The sequence below is a fragment of the Juglans microcarpa x Juglans regia genome, chromosome 2D, assembly GCF_004785595.1.
Source record: "Juglans microcarpa x Juglans regia isolate MS1-56 chromosome 2D, Jm3101_v1.0, whole genome shotgun sequence".
Lineage (NCBI taxonomy): Eukaryota > Viridiplantae > Streptophyta > Magnoliopsida > Fagales > Juglandaceae > Juglans > Juglans microcarpa x Juglans regia.
The window spans coordinates 2,428,182-2,450,769 of record NC_054596.1 but is presented as its reverse complement, the minus strand read 5'-3'; the positions used below and the strand labels follow the sequence as shown (position 1 = coordinate 2,450,769).

Here is a 22,588-nt window from a genome sequence, read left to right as displayed (position 1 = left end):
TGGTCGACGTACGCAAAGGAAATGTTGGCTATCGTCGAAGCCATACGCACCTGGCGGCCTTATCTTTTAGGCCATAAATTCTATATTCAGACAGACCAGCGCAGCCTCAAATATCTTCTGGAACAACGAATAGCAACACCGGAGCAACAAAAATGGGTTGCTAAGCTCTTGGGCTACGATTATGAAATTAAATACAAACCAGGCCGTGAGAATTCTGCAGCAGATGCCCTCTCCCGAAAACAGGGTAGTCCCACTCTTCTTAGAATTTTCTTTCCGCAGGTTAATTTATGGGAAGAGATTAAAAAAGCTGCAGAAAAAGACCAATACATTCAGTCAAAGAATCGCGAGGCAACAGAGCAGCCAAAGGAATCATATATGTGGCGTCAGGGTCTATTACTATACAAAGGGAGGGTCATTGTTCCAAACAATGCGGCCTTAAGGGCAAACCTGTTACACGAAATGCACGACACTAAAACAGGTGGTCATTCGGGCGTCCTACAAACATTCAAGAAGCTGGGACAACAATTTTATTGGCCAGGGATGCAAAAGTCAGTGCAAGACTACATAAAAGGGTGCGAGGTATGCCAAAAAATAAAATTCGAGACATTAGCTCCAGCTGGTCTCCTTCAACCGCTGCCAATTCCGTGCCAAGTATGGGACGACATAACGTTGGACTTTATTGAAGACCTCCCAACATCGCAAGGAAAGGACTCTATCATGGTAGTTGTCGATAGACTAAGTAAGTTCGCTCATTTTGTTACTTTGAGTCATCCCTTCACTGCAAAAATTGTAGCAGAAAAATTTGTGGAGAGCATCATCAAGCTTCATGGCATGCCCAAATCAATTGTTAGTGATCGGGACCCAATCTTCATCAGTAACTTCTGGAAAGAGTTTTTTAAACTATCAGGCACCAAATTACAACTCAGTTCCGCATACCACCCCCAGACGGATGGCCAAATGGAAGTCATCAACCGTTGCGTCGAACAATACCTTCGATGTTTTGTTCATCAGTGGCCACGGAAGTGGAGCAGCTATTTACCTTGGGCAGAATACTGGTATAACACAACATATCATATTTCCACTGGGATGACCCTATTTCAGGCACTGTATGGTAGATTGCCACCAACCATTCCAACGTACCAAGAAGGACTCTCATCGGTACAGGAAGTGGACCATCAACTTATGATGCGAGATGAACTTCTACAGCAATTGAAAGCAAACTTAGCACGCTCAGTAAACAGAATGAAACAAATGGCGGATAGAAAAAGAAGAGATATTTCGTTCAATATCGGAGAACGGGTTCTGTTGAAATTACACCCATACCGCCAGCAAACAGTCTTCAAGCGAGTTCATCAAAAATTAGCTAGCCGTTTTTATGGACCCTACTAGATTTTAGAGAAAATCGGGCCTGTCGCATACAAATTACAACTGCCGGAAGGGACTCACATCCATCCAGTGTTTCATGTATCATTACTCAAACCGTATCAAGACAATGGAAGGAACGCGGACCAGCCACAATTGAGTTACCACCTTTCACAGATGAAGGAGTGGTTTTATTAGAGTCACAAGCTCTTTTAAACTTCCGCTGGGTCAAACAAGGAACTCAATTCATCGAAGAGAGCTTGGTGCACTGGAAACACCTTCCCCCAGAGGAAGCCACATGGGAGCCCATAACGAAGTTACGGCAAATGTTTCCGAATTTGGACCTTGAGGACAAGGATCCTCTTCCTGGGGGCGGTATTGATAGACCACGACGTTCGGAGAGGGGCCATAAACCGAATCCCAAATATGTGGAATAAGCGGGAACGTGAGGAGTTAATGCATGCAAACGTGACATAGAGAATCGCATGCAAACGTTACACGTAAGGAATAGAGAAGGGACTGAGTCTTCACAGATGAGAATCTTACATGAAAGTGGAGCTGCAGAAATTAAGGAGTTTTACCGAGTCTTACGTCTTTTTTTTCGTTAAGTTATTCTGTTTTACGAACGTGCTCTGTTTCTAAGGACGTGCTCTGTTACATGCTTTGTTTTAGGTAAGTTGTTAGTAATTCAGTTTTTCTTCATATTTGTTTGTATGGGCTTTTTGCCTATTTAAGCAGCAACGCGATTAATGAAAAGGCAGAAAAAGTTTATGTTCAAAGGTGGTATTATTCTCACCCGAAGAGAATTCAGTTTATTTCTTTAGTAATTTTTATTCTCTACATTTGGGACCTATCATTTTGCCCCAGGTAAATTGATCTTTTCATGCTAATTTATATCTATTTATTTTTATTCACTCCCACCTATAAAGATATAAAGAAAGCCATGCGGCACAAATCCTGCCTTACAATGATATACTTGTCCCAGGAATTTCTTTCTCACAAGAAGCCAATAGCCATGGTTGGATGCAATTTCATTCTGGTAACTAAGGAATCACAAAACTCATTGAGTCATGGTTGGATCAAGGAGTGAAAGTTGAAACTCATTCACGGAATGCTTACTATTAGGTTGAATATATGGCTTTACCTCTCGTCTTTCTTTCCCAAATTTGTCACTGTGTTTGAAAGGCTGATTTACTATGATAAACCAAATACCGCCAAGTGCTCAGTTTTAAGTCTGGTACTTATATCTAGGTTCTACAATTCTGGGTTCATTCCCCGTGACAGCTTCTTACAATGCATCTCTTACTTTTTGGTATTTTTTTTTCCCTGCCATTTTTATGTTCTTTAATGGTGTCAACAGTTAACAGAAACATAATTTAGGGAGATACGTGTTTTCTTGGTTCTGAATGTGGAAACAGATCACCCCATCGCCAAATTCTTTAATTAATAAAGATAATTTTTTTTTTTCTTTTATAAATGATTTTAGCAGTTGACCAATCTCACAAACATGTGCTCAGCGGCCTCTATCTACCATTAAAAAACAGAGAAATCTCAAACATTGTATCTATGATACCCCCTCCATAACTGCCTCTGTTATTTTAATAGCACCTAGTACGCTAAAATATGGTGGTGTAATTGAACTCAATGGGCATATCATCTGCCTTCCCCTTTGCAATTACAATCATTGAACTATATCATGCTTAGCTTCTGGTGTGAAATCAGATTAACCGTACTCATGCTTCTCAGTTCTCATGGGAAAAAGTACTATGCAGTCAAGAACAAACTGAAAGCCTTGTCAAGCAACGATGCTTTTGTTTTTCACTCTATTTTTTCCTGGCTCCGACACAACCAATCCTCTTATGCTGCCAGAACAAATTTCCTGCATGGCCATGCAGTGGTCCGTTTTAAATATGTGTTCAACATTGAATCCCGTTGTTGTAAGCATTAATGTTCTGTTCAGATATTTTAATATATTCCTGTGCATTGGGATCGGCTCCTGGCGTCAAAGCCTACATATCCAAATTGGAAATGTAGTAAATTCTGTCTTTTACTTTAAGGATTATTAATTAGCATTATTCTCCAAATTCAAATGCTTTGTTTTGTTTTAATCTTCTAGCTGTGCGTGCTGTGTCTACTGTTTTGTCAACCCGTGGGAAATGTTGCAGTAGATCACATGGATCCTCTACAGAAGGATCAGTAGACGGTTAGATACCTTCCCTTGTCAAATGAAAATTACAAACGTCCCCTTCAAAGCGAATCGAACTAAATCGGGAGCACCGTTTCCTAGCCCTCCAATTTGTATTCTTCTCCTCCTTTCTCCTCGGCTTCTTTCCTCTTGGAATGCGAGCTCTGAATCCCGAACACCCTTTTTCTAACTTGTTTCGTCTTCGCACCTAGATCTTGCTCTCATCAATCCTAAATCGCTGATGCATGAAGTCAGCCCCCCTTCTTTCTCATCTTTGAAAACCTTCTCCTAAGCACTTCTATACAATTGTTTTTTGTAGTGCAATCTCCAAACTCATGATTCCAGATCAACAAACAATTAAAAACTATGGATTGGGGGAGAGAATCCATCTTTATTTCATGGCCCATGCTACATGCCAGAGCAGGAAACCCACTCAGTAGCACTTGTACCTTAACCGGGAACAGAAGTAAACATTTAAAAAGGGGAAAAAAAGAAAAAATAAAAAATTAGTACCGTATGATTCAACCTAAAGCTTACGTATCTTTTTTTCTTCTTTTTTTTTTTTTTTTTAAGAAGAGAACGGGCACCAAGTTTATTGATAGCCCTCACTTGTAGCGAAAGAAAACCGTGGTTACAAGTAGACACCTGGGTTATTGACCTAAAGCTTATGTATCAATCCACAAAATGAAGAGAAACAAAGTATGTTTTTCCGAGTTTGATCGCTCTCCCAAACTGATTTCCAGCCTACTTGAAATTGGAGCAGCTATTTAAATCTATACAACATGCTACTGCCACGTACAACATAAATTCAAAGACCCAACCCTTAAATGAAACGCGTAGATGCTGGAGTGTTAATTGTTTGAGAAGCTTGCTTCAATGGAAATGCTGCTGCTCGGGCCAAGGCCAAAAATCATGTTGGTCTTCGATGTTGGTCATAAACATGTTGCTCAGGCTTTCATCTTGAGTCATATGGCCAGTTTTCACCCATTGGAGGTGGTCGGATCTTGATGAGCTTTGGAGGAGTTGGGGCATGCTTGTAGGCCTTATAAGGGATGAGGGGAAGAGATGCTTACTGCTTAATTTTCTTGAGTTATCCAAGTTGATCATGTCACAACTACTCTCACTCCCATTGCTCCAAGAAAACTCGGTTTCCTTCTTCATGCTTTTAAACCCGGCTTCATTTGTCTGGTCTTTACTTTTTAGAACCAATAACTGCATCATCGCAATAACAAGCAACCAGCATGAATCGATGGAGAAGTTGAGAACGAGGATACTATATATATATATATATATAAAGTTATAAACTTCTGGATCTTTTCTTCCAGTGTACAAGATAATTAATGTATATCAAATTTCAAATTACTTATTCATTGTAACTAGATGATCTAGTTAAGAGGTATTGTCATAAATATAATATTTTTTTTCCTGAGATATACTTCAGACACTGACACTTCTTCAGATCAGCGATCAACTAATTAAGCTAAAAGTTAATGGGGGAATCAATCGTGACTTTTAGTACCCTGCAGCTAAAATTAAGGCGCTCTCCAAGACACATGATGCACCAATATTCTGGTTAGCAATTAAATGTAATAGGTATTCTCTACACAAATTTGGATCTAGAAAAATTGTATCTTCATTTTGCCAGAGAAAACCTATACTGATGTTTAATAAGTATAATTGGAGGGAGAAAAGTTTCATTTTCATACACTCAAAACACCAAAACGCATAGCTAGAAAAGCCAAGAAACTATAAGCAAGAAATAAAATACTTCCAGATCAGAAAATTCAAGTTTCTCTTTCCTATTGAAAACCAATATCAATATATATTGATGATTAGGCAGGTAAATACAAGCTAAACCCACATCCATTGATGCAGCAGGATTAATATGGTACCTCTGCGTTAAGTTTCTTGTTCTGGGCCTGAAGGGCATCATTGTCAGCCTTGAGGGATTCAAACTGTTTCTTCAGGACCTCATAGTCTCTCTCCAATTGCTTGGTCTTCCACCTAGCCCTCCTGTTTTGGAACCATATGGCTATCTGTCTTGGTTGCAGGCCCAAAGCTTTAGCCAGCTGCACTTTTCTCTCTGGCTCCAGCTTGTTTCCCAACTCAAAGCTCTTCTCAAGCCCTTTTACCTGTTCTAAACTCAGCCTCTTCTTCTTTTCCCCAATCTGTATTCCATCATCTGACAACTCATCATCTCCATGCACTTCTTCACACTTGTTGTCAATGCCGGATAACGACATCGATCTCTTCATCAAGGAAGGCGCACCACCTTCAGAAGCAACCGATCGAGCACATAAATAAGATCCATATAAAACTACTGAGCATATGAGAGAGATAGAGAAAGAGAGATACCATGATAGTATTGTTGAGGAAGACATGCGCGGAGGGTGTTGGAGGAAGGGAGGTGATCTTGATCATCTTCTTGAGTTTGGAACATGAAACCATGAGATGGTGCGAAGGCCATCATGTCATTGGAGAATATCATGCATGCCCCTATGCTTTGTAGATCTTTCCGCAACAATTTATGGTGCTGTACGTGGGTTATGGTCTGGCTCTCATTCTCATGCTGATGACAAGTTTTGCAGAAAAAGGAGGCGATCGGTGCAGAGACTGATCAAAGACAGCGATTTTTTGGAGGGGAGAGAGAGAGAGAGAGAGAGAGAGAGAGAGAGAGGGGAGGGAGTTGCAAATCGTGAAATATATCGCAGAAGCCTGTTTCGTGGACTTATCTCTGTTTCTCATGACTAGAATAATTAAATTTGGAAGGAAAGATTTTTTTTATTGTGTAATGCGTAGAGTTGATAAGCGCTCTACAATCGTTTAAAGAAAAAGTGGAATTTATTATTATAAAATTATTTTATTTTAATGTAAATCCATGTTTATTAATTTTTTTAAAACGATAGCGTAATATTTATGTATTCTACAACTGTAAATTTTATTTGTCTTTTTTATTATATATCCTGACATCATGAATTCAATTCTGTTTTTAATGAAAGGGTCACTACTGGGGTAATAATACACGTATCAGTCAACTAATGAAATTAAAAACATAAAATGAATTTTAAAATCCAAGATCTATTTAAAAGTCCAAAAATTCTAGAAATTTTAAAAAGAATAAAAAAATAAGAACACTAGTCTATATATATAACTTACAAAAGTCTATACAAAACCAAAAGAAGATATTAAAAGAGAGAACCAATTGAACACAAGAAATTAAAAAAAAAAATCTATATAAAACATAAAAAATACTATAAAATTATACATAAATTAATATATTAACATTTAAAAAAAAATGTAAAACGAAAGAAAAGTAAAACAAAGGGCCAAGGGGGAGCAGATCCTCGTCCAGCCCTCATTGGCCAAATAAAAAAGGTTAATTTATTAATAATGCCGATGATCTAGTGGCAGCTTACATGTAAGCCACTAGATCATCATTAGAAGTTTATGGAAAATAAATCTTTAGAAGTTTAAATATTAGTACTTCGCTTAGGCCTCAGTGTTAATTACCTCTTCTGCATTTAGTTGCAAGGTTCAATTAAATTCAACTGAAATCAATCTAATTTCAAATTGAATCTAATATTTAAATATCTAATTTTTAAATTATTAAATTCATCTTAATTTAAAATCTCTTTACACGTGAGACCTATAATTTTTTTCAATTTAACATATCTTTATATGTGAGATCCAAAATCTTTTTCAACTTCTCATAAAATGTACTAAACTTATTTTAATATCTAAACACACTTTAAACTCAATTAAGATGGACTTTACATAACTTCTTCCACTACTTAACTCACTACTATTTATAAAGAACTGAGTTTAGCTGAGCTCAACTTAGCATCTAAACGCAGTATTAATTTTAAACACTACTAAAAAATAATTGACTATTAATATCTGAACTTTGTGGTCTTCATGATAAATTATCAAAATACATCCCAATTAGAATTCAAACCTTTAGAAACGGTGAGTCTATTTATGTGTGTAGAGGAAGATCCCGCTCATGTTGGCTGTCACACAAGTGTTCATCATCCATATATATAAAACATTTGTGAATGTCTTAATTTGTACAATAGACTAGAAGGAAGTAAAGAATCATCCTAACCTACGATGATGATTCGAGCTGTTCTTTGCATTTATCCATAAAGTAAATAGTAAACAAGTAAATATATATAAATAAGTAAATATAAATAGAGACACAGAGATTTACGTGGTTTGGTATAATGCATATGTTCACGAGTTTTTTGGTGGCGAAATCTATTATAATGGGTGATTTTAAAATCTCTCATGGCCTCACATAGTTCACAATACAATAGAAAAATTCAAAAAAGATCATTTAGAGTCGTTATGTGTAGTTGAGTTTGGCGTAGGAAACTTCTGTGGAGAGCTTGTGGAGAGTTCATCAAATTTGTGGGGGATCTCCTCCTTATATAGAGAGATCTATTTCCTCGAAGTGATTGAGTTCAACTTATCTTGTAAAACCTTTTCTTTTTAGAAGTTTCAGTCTATTTCTTTTTAAGAGTATGTGTATCTTTTCTTTTAGGAGTCTAAGTCAAATTGTTTTATCTATTTTTGGCTTTTTCTCTTAACTTGGTTTTCGGCCTTATATCTTAGCTAAATTATAGACTGTTGATTTGACTCTGCAACAATCATCACCATCAATGAGCTTAATCTACAGAAAAAAATGGTTACGTTTAGATGTTAAGATGAGTTAAATTGTAAATAATAATATTTTATAAGTTCTATTGAGATGGATTTAACTTTTTTATGTTGAAATGGATTTAACTTTTTAAATTGAAATGTATGAAGTAAGTTGAGATGAATTTAACTTATATATAGAAAGTTAAAAAAAAATAGTGAGTCTTATCAGTGATTAATTTGAGATGAGTTGAATTTGGTTCAATAATCAAACACATCAAGTGTTTGCTGGCTGCCACCACCATCAGAAGATGACGACTGAAAACAACAATTGCTTTAGATTTCTCACTCATTCTGGGAAAACATATATATATATAATATATGAGGTAGACATTGCATCAATTATCCAATAATTAATAAATGGAAGACTTTCAGTACTGGCATGGCTGGAGATTAATTTCGGGTAAGTTGATCTATTTATATTCATAAGAATCCATATTCCGTGTGTCACCTTGCATGGGTTCTGAAACTTATTAATGACTCTAGCTAGCTAGGGATTTGAGCATATATATATATATATATAGTAAGGCCAACAAAGTCCATGCAAATTAACCTCGTTTTCATGAATGCATGCTTCTCAACGTGTCTGGCCTCCATAGATATTGCTCGAATACCATTAGAAAATGGAAGGTATATATAAAAATTATAATGCATTAACTTTCGGTTTTGTCGTCTTAAAAAAAAACTAACACATGATCAAATATATTAAAAAAAATTAAGTACGCTTGGTTTTGGGCCTTCGGCTGTGGTACAATCCCTAGCTAGCTCCATGTAATTTATAGCAAATTAGAAATTAAAACATACATATATATATATATATACATACATACATACATACATACATACCTATACATATATATATATATAATATATATATATATATATATATATATATATATATATATAGCGTGCACGGATTAACGGATCAAAAAATAGGGGCATCTCTCCCATTCCTTATACGTTACAATAATAATAATGTCATGACCTTTTTGAAAGAGTAACGACCGGCCGGAGTCTTTGTGTGGAATATATAGCACGTGTCATTTAGCCATTGATGAATAGATCATTTGTTGCTTTCGGTTTTCTTTTTTTGTGAGGTAGACCCACCATCAATCACCCATATATTCACGTACGTATTTGTGGAGATCAGGAGGAGGCCGGTGGCCACCGCCGGGAATTCTATGTTTAATTTAAAGGAGTAAAGCGTCAGGCAACATTTCCTTCTTTGGAGGAATCGGGGTGAATCCATGTTATTCCTTGTTGCTAGCTGCTGTTGATCACCTTACAACATTAATTAAAGCAAGTGCTCTGAATCTTGATCTCCACATGCCGGCCTCCTGCTCCCATGTGCCTCTGCTCTCTCTCTCTCTCTCTGAGATTCTTCAACCACAGACACATGCAGACCATCTTTATTATTTTTTTATTTTTTTATTTTTTTCTAGGCAAGTGGTTCTTTTGATCTTCAAACCATACATACAATATACAATACTTTAATGTTCATGCATGCAGAAGTAATACTGATAATTAACCTTAATTATCAACATCTTCATCATGATCCGGGATGACTTGCAGCTTTTTCTGCTTTAAACTATTAGGCTCTATCATGCATACAACTGACACTATAAGAAACTGCTTATTTACGACCAGTTAATTCTAGCGAAATGATTATTTACAACTAAAATTAGTTACAAATAATCTTTTAATTGCAATAAATTAGTCACAAAAATTCATTTTCTTGTAGTGTGATCATAAGGGCTTTCACATAAGTTATTTCACCTCAAGGTAACACGATATTAGATGGACTAAAGTTTGGAGTTATGAAGTGCTAGCTCTACCGTTTTTTAGTGTAGCAATAATATATTTTATACGAAAGATACCAAATTACAAAATATTTTCCGCATACGTGTTTACAAAATTAAAAGCTGCAAAATAAGTTGATTTTAGCTATCACAAAATGGTGTCGTTGTATTGGATTACAAGGGATTAATAGGGACATCAAGATTTGATCTTATCAGCATCTACGGTAGACCGTACGTAAATAGACCACCAAATGTGATGTATGTGCAAATCTCATATAGTCTTTTTAAAAAAAAATAGACTCCAACATAGATAAATTAAAAAAAATTAAAAAAATTAAACCTTTTTTATAATTTTTTTTAGTAAGATCTATTATTTTTCAAAGCAACTACACGAGACTTGAATTAATGATCTGGACTTGTCGATCTCTAGCATCAGTAGTAGAATCGATAGACACTCCAAAAAAAAGATTGCAAGAAAACCTAATAATCAAGTCACAATAATGTCTGGGGAAAAAAAGTCTCATTGGACAAGCATCTAGACCCTAATTCACCAGACACGATCATACGTTCTTTAGCAGCTGAGTTTAGACTTTCAGCTAAAACTGCGTAATAAAACAAAATAAAGTTTGTCTGGGCCTCTTTTCCAACTGAAGTTCTTGGGCTGAAGGACTTAAATCTGATGTACTGGATCGGTTTATTCAAGCGTCCCTTGGGCAGAGCTCTTTACAAACAACACAAAACCTGCGGTCCAACGTTATGGCTACATATCAGGCCTTCAGTTGCGTGCTCATGCCGACATGGCCCAATGCTGACTTCGGCCTTTAGTTCAAACTGAAGTCTATTATTGTAAGCCTTATCTCCACTTCACGAACAGCTAGCCAGGCCCATACGATTCGCAACAGCCTGAGACAACACAATTTCAGTAGGAAAAGGGAAAATAAGACTATATCCGACAAGGGAAATAATTGATCAGGTATGAATTTCTGTATGGAAGTAACGTGAAAGAAAAGTTCTGTACAATATGTGGCTTATTTCCACATTGTTTCTACTTTACCATGCAACAAAAAATGAAAATAAATGGCATGCATAATTTTATGAGTAATGTTAGATTGAATTATGGAATACGCAAACATCGCATAATCGTTTTGTAAAAGAGTGAGATCTATTATTAAATTTTTTTTTTTTTTTTATGTGAATCTAATATTTATTTATTTTATTAAAAAAAGTAGTGCAGTTTACCCAGACGATAAATATCATTTCTCAAATTTTATATTCCTGATAACATCGATCTTTTGGCCTACTTTTTCTAACGATATCTAGTTTTCGGAAACGACGACTTTCCAAATCATTACTTGCATATATTCCATAAATGGCAAATAGTTCCTAAACTAGAAGCCTTAACCTCTGCAAAACTCAGTGTCCCAGAACATATACACATACTAAATTGCAGATTTGGGGTTGTGGCCACATGCATGTTACAGCTTGCCTGATTCTCATCCCAAAAAAATCAGATTGAACGTTCGCAGAACATCGACCATTCGATTCATAATCGAAATGCATGTCTCATGATAAGAAATTAATTTGGCGAAGCAACTCGGAATAATAAATTAATTAGCAAAAAGCTGCATGCATGGGGTAGTGGAGGCCATGAAAGTAGTAGATGGGGAATTAGCAAGAAGAGGCAGACAGACATTCCATCCAAGAAGCCACTAACTCACTCCGCAGACCCATTTCATTAATATTAATTCCTTTAATTAAATAACCCCAAAAAAGTGGTCAATCGTATTGTTTTATAGATTTTCCTTGTTTTCAGCTTAATGCAGGGAGAGTGGCATGCACGTCACAGTTAGCAGTCATCAGAATCGTGGCCTCGCGGAAACCATATATGCGAGCATGCAGTCTTAAAAGAGCACCATGCATGCGTGCATGATCTTCTTCTTCTTCTTCCCCATTATTACAAGGAGATGGAGTGTTTTAATCTGCTGATCCAATACAAAGTCATGTGTAAATTAAGTTAATCTTCGCATGGACATTATTGAAAGTACGATCGATCATGTGTACGTTCTCTTGTCACTTGATGATCAGTTTTACGTACAGCTCTAACCGATCGATGCTTTGGATGCAGATCATGATGATCTCTTTCAAAATATATGGCCGAAGAAATCTATCAAATTTAATGAGTGCTAAACTATTCCTTCCTGGCGGCCCTTTGCCTCCCCATCATTTTCCCCACATGCATCATGTGGAAATATTAATCTGTTAATCTCGATCCGTACCGTACATATATGTACCTAATTTAGGTTTATGGAACTGCATGGATGCCTGCCTCGATCCCCATCCAGAGGTGCAGCCATCATTGTAGTAGTAAGATCTGTAATTACAAAGGAGACTATCCACGTGCCATCACGTGGATGGCCAAGTCCCCCGTGCTTTCGTAATAATTAGCCGAGACAATCCCCATATTATATGCAGGGATCCTGTGTAGTACTTCTTGCTGTGATCATATGGGATTGAGTCACTTTACGATCAGTGATTTTTTTTTTTGTTTCCTTTCTAAGTTTTCAACTTCGTCGTGTCGAAATCAATTGCATATATGCTTTCACGAGAACATGTGGATCGTAAAGAATCTAGAGACTCAGTCTCGTTTGTTTTCACATATGAGATGAATTGAAATAAAAATTAAAAGTTAAATAAAATATTGTTAGAATATATTTTTTTAATATTATTTTTATTTTGAGATTTAAAAAAGTTGAATTATTTATTTTATTTTGTATGAAAATTTGAAAAACTTATAATGATTACATGAGATTAAATAAGTTGAGAAATTTAGTAAAAAACAAACGAGACCTAAATTTCACACAACACATGAGACTCTATATATGACGTTATTGGCATTTGAAGGTCACACACACATATTATATACGCTCGATCGAAATCTTATCACTATATCCAGCGAGAAACATAAACAAGAGCTTATGCCACTGTCCTTGTCTAAACAGCTTATCCGTTGTCTTGATTTTAGGATAAAATTTGTGATCTTCGCTGATAGCTTTTAATATACAATTCTAAACTTCTTGATCTACACGAAATTCATATATATATATATATATATATATTTACATCATTTTTTAACTTCAATAATATTGTTCAAATTATCAAGTCTTGCGAGTCATTTTTTGTGTTAGTTTCAACTCATGACACTCTCAAGGATATCTAGCGAGAAACTATTAGTTTACAAATTAATAATTCAATTGCGTACGTTCATAATTTCCAGGTTACTCAATTTGGGACGTACCACATCACATTATGAAACATATATACCGGCCCAATTCTCACCCACAGATCGATCGACCCACGATTTTTTGAATGGAAGTATTTACTAATTAGATGTACGTATGCAACATAATTAAATTACCAACCAGGCAACCACCATGATCATGATATGCAACTGCACGCAAGTTCTTCCAAATAAATGTTGTAGAAATACATCACCAATATATTAATATATCTAACTGAGTTCCTTTCAAAGTGCACGATAATGCCAATATTGGAACTCAATTGGAAGAGTATCGGTGATCTGGCAGTACGGACACCCAACAGTACTATGTTGTTCAATTGACATTTTATTACATTATTTGATATGGTAATAGAGACGGTGAACTCTTGTCAGGGCAGCTCAATACAAATTGAGGGTTATGGTAAAATTTAAGTGAGTCATTTATAATTATAATATAATAAAATATAAATTATTATATAGAATATTTTCAAAATTTTTAATAAAATGATATTTTATTTAAAATTTTTAAATATAGCTTTTAGGAATTTATATTTACAATGACTTAAAATGAGGCCTCAATGTAGATTTTGTACTTCAATTTAGCAAGAACTTAAAAAAATTATTTAAAATATAAAGAATTCATTGTATTACTTATAAAAAAAATTTGTTATATTAAAAATTATATTTAATATTATGGGGTCTCTCACACATTAAAAACTATAAAAATTATTTAAAATTTTATTTAATGAAATGATTTTTATTTTATTTTTAAATAAAACATCTCATTTTTATTTTTAAAAGCCTTACATAAGGTGGGGCCTTAACAATGGCCTAAATGACGTTACCATTGATCCGACCTGACTCTTGTATATCCCTTCTTAACTTCGAGTAGATCATCATGAGATTTCATGAAGAAAATTAATGGCCATATTAATTACCTAATACTTTATTTTCCTCAATTGATTTGGAATGATCGAGACAATCCTAAATCTTATTATTGTTTGTTAAACTCTAGTCAATTATAGTATCCCGGCCCGCAAGCAACATCAACGTTTCAATATTGTTTCAAAAATATATTTATTTCAGATTTTTAAGAACATTCAATTGGAGGTCAGTTATTGAGATTCTAAAATATAATTTCAAATTAAACAGACCAAATCTCACAAGTATAAAAATGATATTTTTTTTTTAAATCAAATGGATAGTAAAATAAGAAAAAATATATTCATCATCTATTTTCTTATTATCTCATCATATAATATTAGATAATAGGTTCACAAATGAAATATAATAAATAGTCTCCAATCACTCTTGCCATATCATGGGATGATGAGAGAATGATAAAAAAAATAGATGATGAATAGCATTACTTTTAAAATAAACAAATTTTAGACAATTAGTTCAAAACTAATTATTCAGGTTTTATTTAAATAAGGATTATCATGATCCATCGAAAGTGATAACTAACATTTAAATTAAAGTATTTAATTAACCTTTCAACGATAATACACTATAAGAAAACTGCTTATTTATGACTAGTTAATTATAACAAAATAACTATTTATAGTTAAAATTAATTATAAATAATCTTTTAATTACAATAAATTAATAAGAAAATTTCATTTTTTGTTGTAATGACATATTCTTCATTTTTTGAGCAGGAGCAGTCTTTGAAAGTCTTTTTTTTATTCAAATCCCTGATGCTTCGATTTGTGTTACTTTTTAAATTTCCATCAGATATTAACGCTACCTTTTTCACATATAGAAGATATCGACCCACTTTTTTCGCCCACTTGGTGAGCGCTTGGTGTAAATTATATTTTTCTTATTTTTTATTTTTTATTTCAAATATTTTTTAAATATGTTTAAAAGATTTTTAAAAAATAAAAAAATACTAATATACTAATAATCACTTTTTTAATTATTAAATAAAATAAAAATTAAATATATGAACAGTCAAAATAAAAAAACAAAATAAAAGGACAAAGTAACATTATTCTTCTGATTAACCGTTCGTGTACGAGAAGTCCGAGTTTCCATCCATCAATTTTGCGAAAATTTTCAACCTTAGTTTATTAGTTTTATATCGAATTTACAAATTCTTTCTACACCCATACCTTATTGAAAATAGAAATGATATATATTAAATTATTTTTATAATTATATTTTAAATAAGAAATATTTCTATAAAATAATATTATTTTATAGAAATACACTCAATTTAAAATATATATATAGTTGTATAAAAGATTATAAAAATAATTATGCGGGTATCATTACTCATATCTTAAAAGTGTAGGTGTTTGAATAATATCGTATTAAAATGTATATGGGTAATTGAACTTTAATCTAAAATATTTAATTAAATCAGATCAAACCTCTCAATTTTTACATTAGGAGCCCTACCTACTATTATTATTATTATTATTTAAATAGTTATCTCTTGAATAAGTTAAGATCTATTTATGTAAATAAATTGTAATTTAAGGTACTACATAAGGCTACATATGTTTGAAAGTAACTTTTATATATTTGTTTTTCTTAGCTGAAACATGTCTTAATCCCGAAATGTCTAATATGGCTACATATGTTCGTGGGGGAAAATCTCCAAAATTCCACCGACTCAAAGCTCATTTAGATACAAAAATTATCTCATCATTATAATTTTTTTAAATTTTCATACAAAATGTAATAAACAATTTAAATTTTTCAAATTTCAAAACAATACTAATATTAAAAAATAATATTCTAACAATATTTTATTTAACTCATCTAAAACCATTTCATCACTAAGGGTGTTCATCCGGATTCCGACTCGGGATTCTGGATATACCCGGACCAGAACCCGGGTTTTTGAAACCCAGGAATTCGGGTTCTAGGTTGTACTCGATTTTTTTTCCTTCAACTTTGGGCTTTTTTCTTTCAACTTTCCCAACAACCAAACAGATTCATTAAACTTTGAGCATGGATGAGTACATACAGAGAGTGAAAATGACAAAGTAAACAAATTTAGGCTTTTTTCCTTCAACTTTCCCAACAACCAAATAGATTTATTAAAATAGAGAATCAACGAATCTATAAATAAGTCGATACCCAATATAGATTAAAAAAAAAAAAAGTTTCCAAACATTCCAAAAACCACACGGCCACCAGCAAACAAATGGTCAAAGCATCCATCCACCACTGCACAACCCATCTCAATGGTCAATAGTTCACACACCCACTAACATTGTACTCACGCACAGAAACATAGTTACAAGGGGGGAGAGAGAGAGAGAGAGATAGAGAGAGAATCGGAACAACGACCTAGAGGCAAAGGTTGACGGCGAAGGAGATGATGCAACGGGGTCACAATGGCGGTGGCTAGGGACTCAGGGTTTCTGCTTTTGCCGCAGTGCAACGAGCGAGAGAGGTGAGTTGGGGGGGTTTACTGGAACAACGACCTAAAGGCAAAGGTTGATCGCGACGGAGATGCGGTGACGGCGAAGGAGATGAGGCGACAGGGTCATGATGGCGGCAACTAGGGTTTCTACTTCTCTCGCAGCACAACGAGAGAGAGAGAGAGAGAGAGAGAGAGAGAGAGAGAGAGAGAGAGAGAGAGAGAGAAGTGAGTGGGGGGGGGGTTTATCAATCAAGGGATTTTTTTTTTTTTTTTAAAAAAAAGACTGGGGTACCGGGTCCCTAACCCATACCCAGATCGCGTTGGTCCGAGTTTTGCGATTCGGATTTCAGATCTTGGCCGGGAAAAAATTCGGCTCGAATGAACAGTGCTACTCATCTCATCTCATTCTTCCCTTTTTGTATTCACCAATTTCTTTCACAATTAGTAAAAGAAAAATAAACAATTAAACACAGAAAATCTTTTTTTTATGAGTAATGCTACTCATCATTTCAACTTCTATCATCCTTCCATTATCTTATGATGTGCCATTAGGTGATTAGAAATTATTTATTGCATTTTACTTATAAACCTATCATCTAATTGCACATCATGGAATGATGGAAAGATGATGGAAGTTAGGAGGACAAATATATTTTTTCTTTTTTTATTATTATTAATTTTTGAATATTTCTATTTGGCATAACGTACATTGTATACATTGCCGCTGCCAACTACAAATCGGTTCGCAGTTGCCTTTCTCTAGAAGATAGACAGAAAAGAGAGCGTGTGGGATCAGGTGGTGAATTGGTCTTTCTTCTTCGTCGCTCTCGTTCTTTGACTTCGGAATCCCATTTCACTTTCCTCCTTTTCTATAAGCGAGTTTTCCTTCCACGGACGGCTTCCCAATTTTCCTTCTTTTGTTATCATTTCACGAGGGGGGGATCTTTGGAAATTCCAAAGATCTGCGAAGCCCACTTCTGCTTCGGCTTTTGTCTTCTTCTTCCGACAATTCTTTCGAATTCTGAACGAGCATTTTCTGTGGATCATCACCATTTGAATTTATTTTCTTCCATTGAAGATCCATTAGTGCCAGTTTAATTAAAGCCAAATTCTGAAACTGGGTCTTTGACGGTTTCGAATTTCGCTGTTACAAATTTGTAGTTTTCTGAGCTGACGCGCTTTAATGGTTATCACTGAAGAACGAGAAGGTAAGCACTTTTGTTCATCATCATCCTTAATAAAAGTTCTATAAATATTGTATTTTTTTAAAGAGCCTCATTTCCTGGAAGTTGTGCTTTATTTAATCGAATCTCCACCAATAACCCAACTCATCCAGCTCATTCCCACGGGAATGTTCTTTTCAATCTAATCCTAGTTCCAATTATCATATTTTTCGTTCACACCTTTTACTTTTGTTTCCTTTCCAATCCAATCTTGATTGTGTTTGTGGGGGGGTTAATGGGTTGCGCAAGTTCGAAGCAAAAGCGATGCCGGCACTGCCAGAGCCCCTATTCCCCTGCCCCCAGAAGCTACTCTATGCACATCCACCACCCACCACAGAGCCAAGGCGATAGCTACCATGTTGTCGCTCTCACCTCCTCCACACTGGGTTCAATCAAGCTCGAGCCTTCCACCCAAATCAACCATTTCAACAAGAAGATCATCGATGTCGACGATGATCTCACTAACGGCGATGGCAATTACATTGGCTATGTCGAGGACAACCGGAAGAAGAGCAAGGAATTTGCATTAGGCCTAATCGAGGCCAAAACATGGTCAAACATGATCGAAGAGAAAATCCCAAAAACTGTTCCCAGGACGCCGATTAGAACGCCACCAGGAGAGCCCGAGACCATCAATACATGGGAATTAATGGAAGGCCTTGAAGACGTTAGTCCTCTGCGGTCCCCTAATCACTTCAGGAGCTTTTCTTTTGATGTTGTTCGCAGTCCAAATCCGATTCCGGTTGATATTGCTTTTGATCGTCCAAAGTCAAGATTTCAAGGAAATGGCACTGCCTCGCCGAAGCCTATGTGGCTTCTTGTGGGGGAAGATGATGCGGATTCCGTGGATATGATTTCCCAATTCGATCCCCAAGTCATTTCTACGTTCAGGAAATCACTCCAAGAGCTGCCACCTGATAACCCATTTCACCTTCGGTCACTGGACAATGATAAACACCAAGAGCAACAATCGGCTACAGAAGCCAGCAATGACTTGCCCTTGGATGTCGACAGTGAAAAGAAGGTAAATGGTACTGTTGTGAGTGATTACAAATGCGGGAAGGACAAAGTGGTGGTGTACTTCACAAGCCTGCGAGGGGTGCGGAAGACGTATGAGGATTGTTGCCATGTGAGGGTGATCATAAAAGGCCTTGGCATCCGAGTTGATGAGCGGGACATGTCGATGCATTCGGGGTTCAAGGAGGAGCTCAAAGAGCTATTGGGAGATGAGTTTAATGGGGGAGGCTTGCCGAGGGTGTTTGTAGGGAAAAAGTACATAGGCGGGGCTGAGGAAATCCGGCGATTACACGAGGATGGTCAGCTCGAGAAGGTGGTAGAGTGTTGCGAAAGAGTGGATGGTGGTGGTGGAGTTGGGGTCCTGGTCTAGCGTGTGAGGCTTGTGGGGATATAAGGTTTGTGCCTTGTGAGACATGTTCAGGAAGCTGTAAAATTTACTATGAACGCGATGAAGAAGAGGAAGAAGAATGTGGTGATGAGGAGGGTGAGTATGGGTTCCAACGTTGCCCTGATTGCAATGAAAACGGGCTTATACGCTGCCCCATATGTTGCTATTAGTTTTCAGGTTGCACCGACAAGGTACTTTCCCATTTTTGTGTCCATTTCTTTTCGCTTTTTGGTTCCCTAATTTAATTTTCCCTTTGTGAGAGTTGTTTGTTGTACAGTGGAGTATTTGGTATGTTTGGTTGGAGATTAATGAGAAAAAAAAACTGTAATAGGAGAGGTGAATAATGTGTTCTAAGCAGGTTTCCTCAACCTCAAAAGAATGTTATAAGGGCTGTATACATATAAATTTTGATTTCAGAACTTGTATACTTTCTCCTCCCATATGTAATTTACAAGATGTTACATGAAATATGCAGTAGCAGCTCGTCTTCCTCTTCCATCTTGCAAAGCTATTTTTCTCAAAATTGCCATCTAAGTGTAGTGGTCTAAAGGTTATGGGTCAGTTGTATGAGCACGGCTATATATCAGCCGTACTCTCCGCACACTATATATAGTCTTTTTTTTTTTCTTCTCAACACGGTGTGCTGCGGCTACAGCGGCTGATATAAGTAATTTCTCCAGTTGTATTAGTTGTATTGGTAGTGCTCTACCACACTTGTTGATGCAACATGTTTTAATAGCTGCAAATCACTTAAAAATATATTGCATATTAGCCATGACTAAAGATGATAAAATTTAAGATAAACTCTTGACAAGAAGCTATGGTCTGATGCAAATCAGAATGATGAAATAGGCCAATTGAAATGGGTCATTTGCAGCAGGGCACGAATAGGGATCACCATCTTACCCAAGAGAAAAAAGGGAAAAAAAAAATTCTTCCAAGAGCCATGGCTTTGATTGGGGCAAATTGCAATGAATTCATTAGAAGAGTTTGGTTTGTGACCTATTTTGGCCGAGTATAATTTCAGCCATAGATCTCCGAAGATGTGGTAAAGTGACCTTTTGTTTGACAATTGCAACCATTGCACCACATTTGAATAGTGGCAAAATCGAGAAGTCCACTTCGTATGCACAAAAAGTGAAGAAACAAACAAAATAGCCCATCACCAAAAGCTTCCCCTCTGATTAATCGATAAATAAAATAGTATAGGTCGGCTTTATTATCTCAGTGGCAGTGAGGATTGTTGGATCAACTTTTTGAAGTTTATTATTAACGTTTGTGAGTATTTATATATTTATCATCTTCCTAAAAAAAAAATAGGCAAAAAAAAAAATATATATATATATATATATATACAATAATAAAGCTGTAAGCAAATTAGGTGAAGAATGGTATACGGGTCAACGCCAGCGAGTGGCCAAAAAGACCGGTGACCAAAACCGAAGAATGAAATGGTCAAATTCCCATTCGTTTGCATATTTGGGACCGGTGAAGAAGCGCTCAAAGGTCAACCCGCAGAGCAGACTTTTTCTTTTCAAAGCCAAGTGACGATGTGAACGACACAGGATAAAATCTTTCTTTTTTTTCTTTGGACCCTTGCAAAGATAGGCAAATAAGTTACTCAATACCCAGCTTAAATGCCATGAAATTCCATAGTCCAACATAACATGCTCATATATATATATATATATATATATATTGAGTAATGTCATTTAATGCGAAAATACCGTGCATCAATTTTGAAAAAGAGTGAAATTTGTTATTAAAAAGTTAATTTTTTTTCATGTAGATTCTATATTTATTTATTTTTTTAAAGTGATTATGCGGCACTTTCACATTCACGACTGTAATTATTATTTCTCATATATTATTACCTTCAAAACTGAAGCCTACCCACTACTAAAATCTTTGAAGCAAATATTCAATTGGAAAAAAAATCTTAAAAGGATGTTTGTGCTGCCGATGCTCCAAGACCAAGACTCGAGGACGATTTAAAAAAGAAAAAAAGAAAACATACCGAATCCGACTCAATGATATAAACTATAAAGGACTGCGTTTAATTAGAGGGAGCCACGGCTTCATGATAAGAGTAGTTGGAAGATGTGCTTTAATTCGAACCTCAAATAAGTCAAGACATATAGTTTTCATGTAGTTCCATTTACATAAGGTGGAACAGCTAAGGGACGCAGAAACGACATCAATTATAAGAGCCAAAATATGTACACGTTTTATGATCTTTACCTGCTGATATCTCTCTTCAATATTCATGTTCCTTATAATCAGTTTTGGATGGACCTTGAGCCTATAAAACTACAAAAGGTTATAGGCGACATGACACTACTACTTTTGCTATCTAATCAAGTCATTGTCTGTTTTGTGATGGTAAGACCTCAAGAGGTAGAGGACAATGATATATAGTAATGTGCAAAAAATAATTCAAGCAAGGAACAAGAGCTAGCAAGCTTCTTATCAAACACATACATGAGTTGCTATTAAATGCTTCACAAATCTGTCCAGTTTCATTATATATCTGAGCTCATGGCATCATGAAAAGAACCATAAAAGCTTTGGTTGTTGCGATTGTTCTAATAATGTTGAGTAGTTACTCATGTTGTATCAACTATAAGCTTAATTAAACTGTTGTTATAAATACTATAAAACAAAACAAAATAGGGTCCATGTTTGCTGGATTGTCCTAAAAAAAAAAAAAAAAAAATAGTTGGAGTGCCATAAGTTTCATGGCCCGGAAAATTTCCATGCTACTGGACAAATGATAAGATTGGCATAATCTGCAGGTTTTCTGGAAACTGGCAACTCAAATCATGTGTTAAAGGAAGACAGCCACATACATGCTAGAGGTTAAAAGAGATGCAGATACTGAATTATCAGAAGCAATTAGGGAAATCTGTAGTGATGTTTGGGATAACTTCTGGCATTCACCACCAAGACAGGCCAATATATCAATTCCTGCTTTAGTGCACTCAAAGGTAGTACTGTTAGGCATGAAAGTAAGGTCTCACCGTCTCACAAAGATTAGCTAGATTCATAACTAAGGTAAGGACAATAACATCTAACATCAGATGACCCATCATTAGGACATTAATTTAAGGAGTTTGCTGTTCTTTTTTTTTTCTCTCTTTCTTTTAAATTTGCTACGCAATTAAGGAGTTTGTTGGGTTGTAAAGACAATGATGAAAGGTAGACGGCAGGGGTGGTTGGACAGGGATGCAGAATAAGTTTATGATATTTGGTTGGCA

The 22,588-nt window shown here is 35.5% G+C and overlaps 2 protein-coding genes across 2 annotated transcripts; one reads left to right on the top strand and one right to left on the bottom strand.

Annotated features, from left to right (window-relative positions):
* Positions 1–3,918: 3,918 nt before the first annotated feature.
* Positions 3,919–6,284, bottom strand: LOC121249800 (homeobox-leucine zipper protein HAT7-like). Its single transcript, XM_041148601.1, has 4 exons — positions 5,903–6,284; positions 5,440–5,819; positions 4,206–4,759; positions 3,919–4,073 (listed from the first exon to the last, which is right to left on the bottom strand). The coding sequence occupies exons 1-3, from the start codon at positions 6,033–6,035 to the stop codon at positions 4,421–4,423; spliced, it is 852 nt and encodes a 283-aa protein (XP_041004535.1). The 5' UTR covers positions 6,036–6,284; the 3' UTR covers positions 3,919–4,073; positions 4,206–4,420.
* An 11,157-nt stretch (positions 6,285–17,441) lies between these two features.
* On the top strand, positions 17,442–19,750 carry LOC121249796 (uncharacterized protein At5g39865). The gene is given in 2 exon segments (XM_041148596.1): positions 17,442–19,292; positions 19,295–19,750. Coding segments are annotated over 2 exon segments (1,338 nt in total). The 5' UTR covers positions 17,442–18,161; the 3' UTR covers positions 19,502–19,750.
* The last annotated feature ends 2,838 nt before the right edge of the window (positions 19,751–22,588 follow it).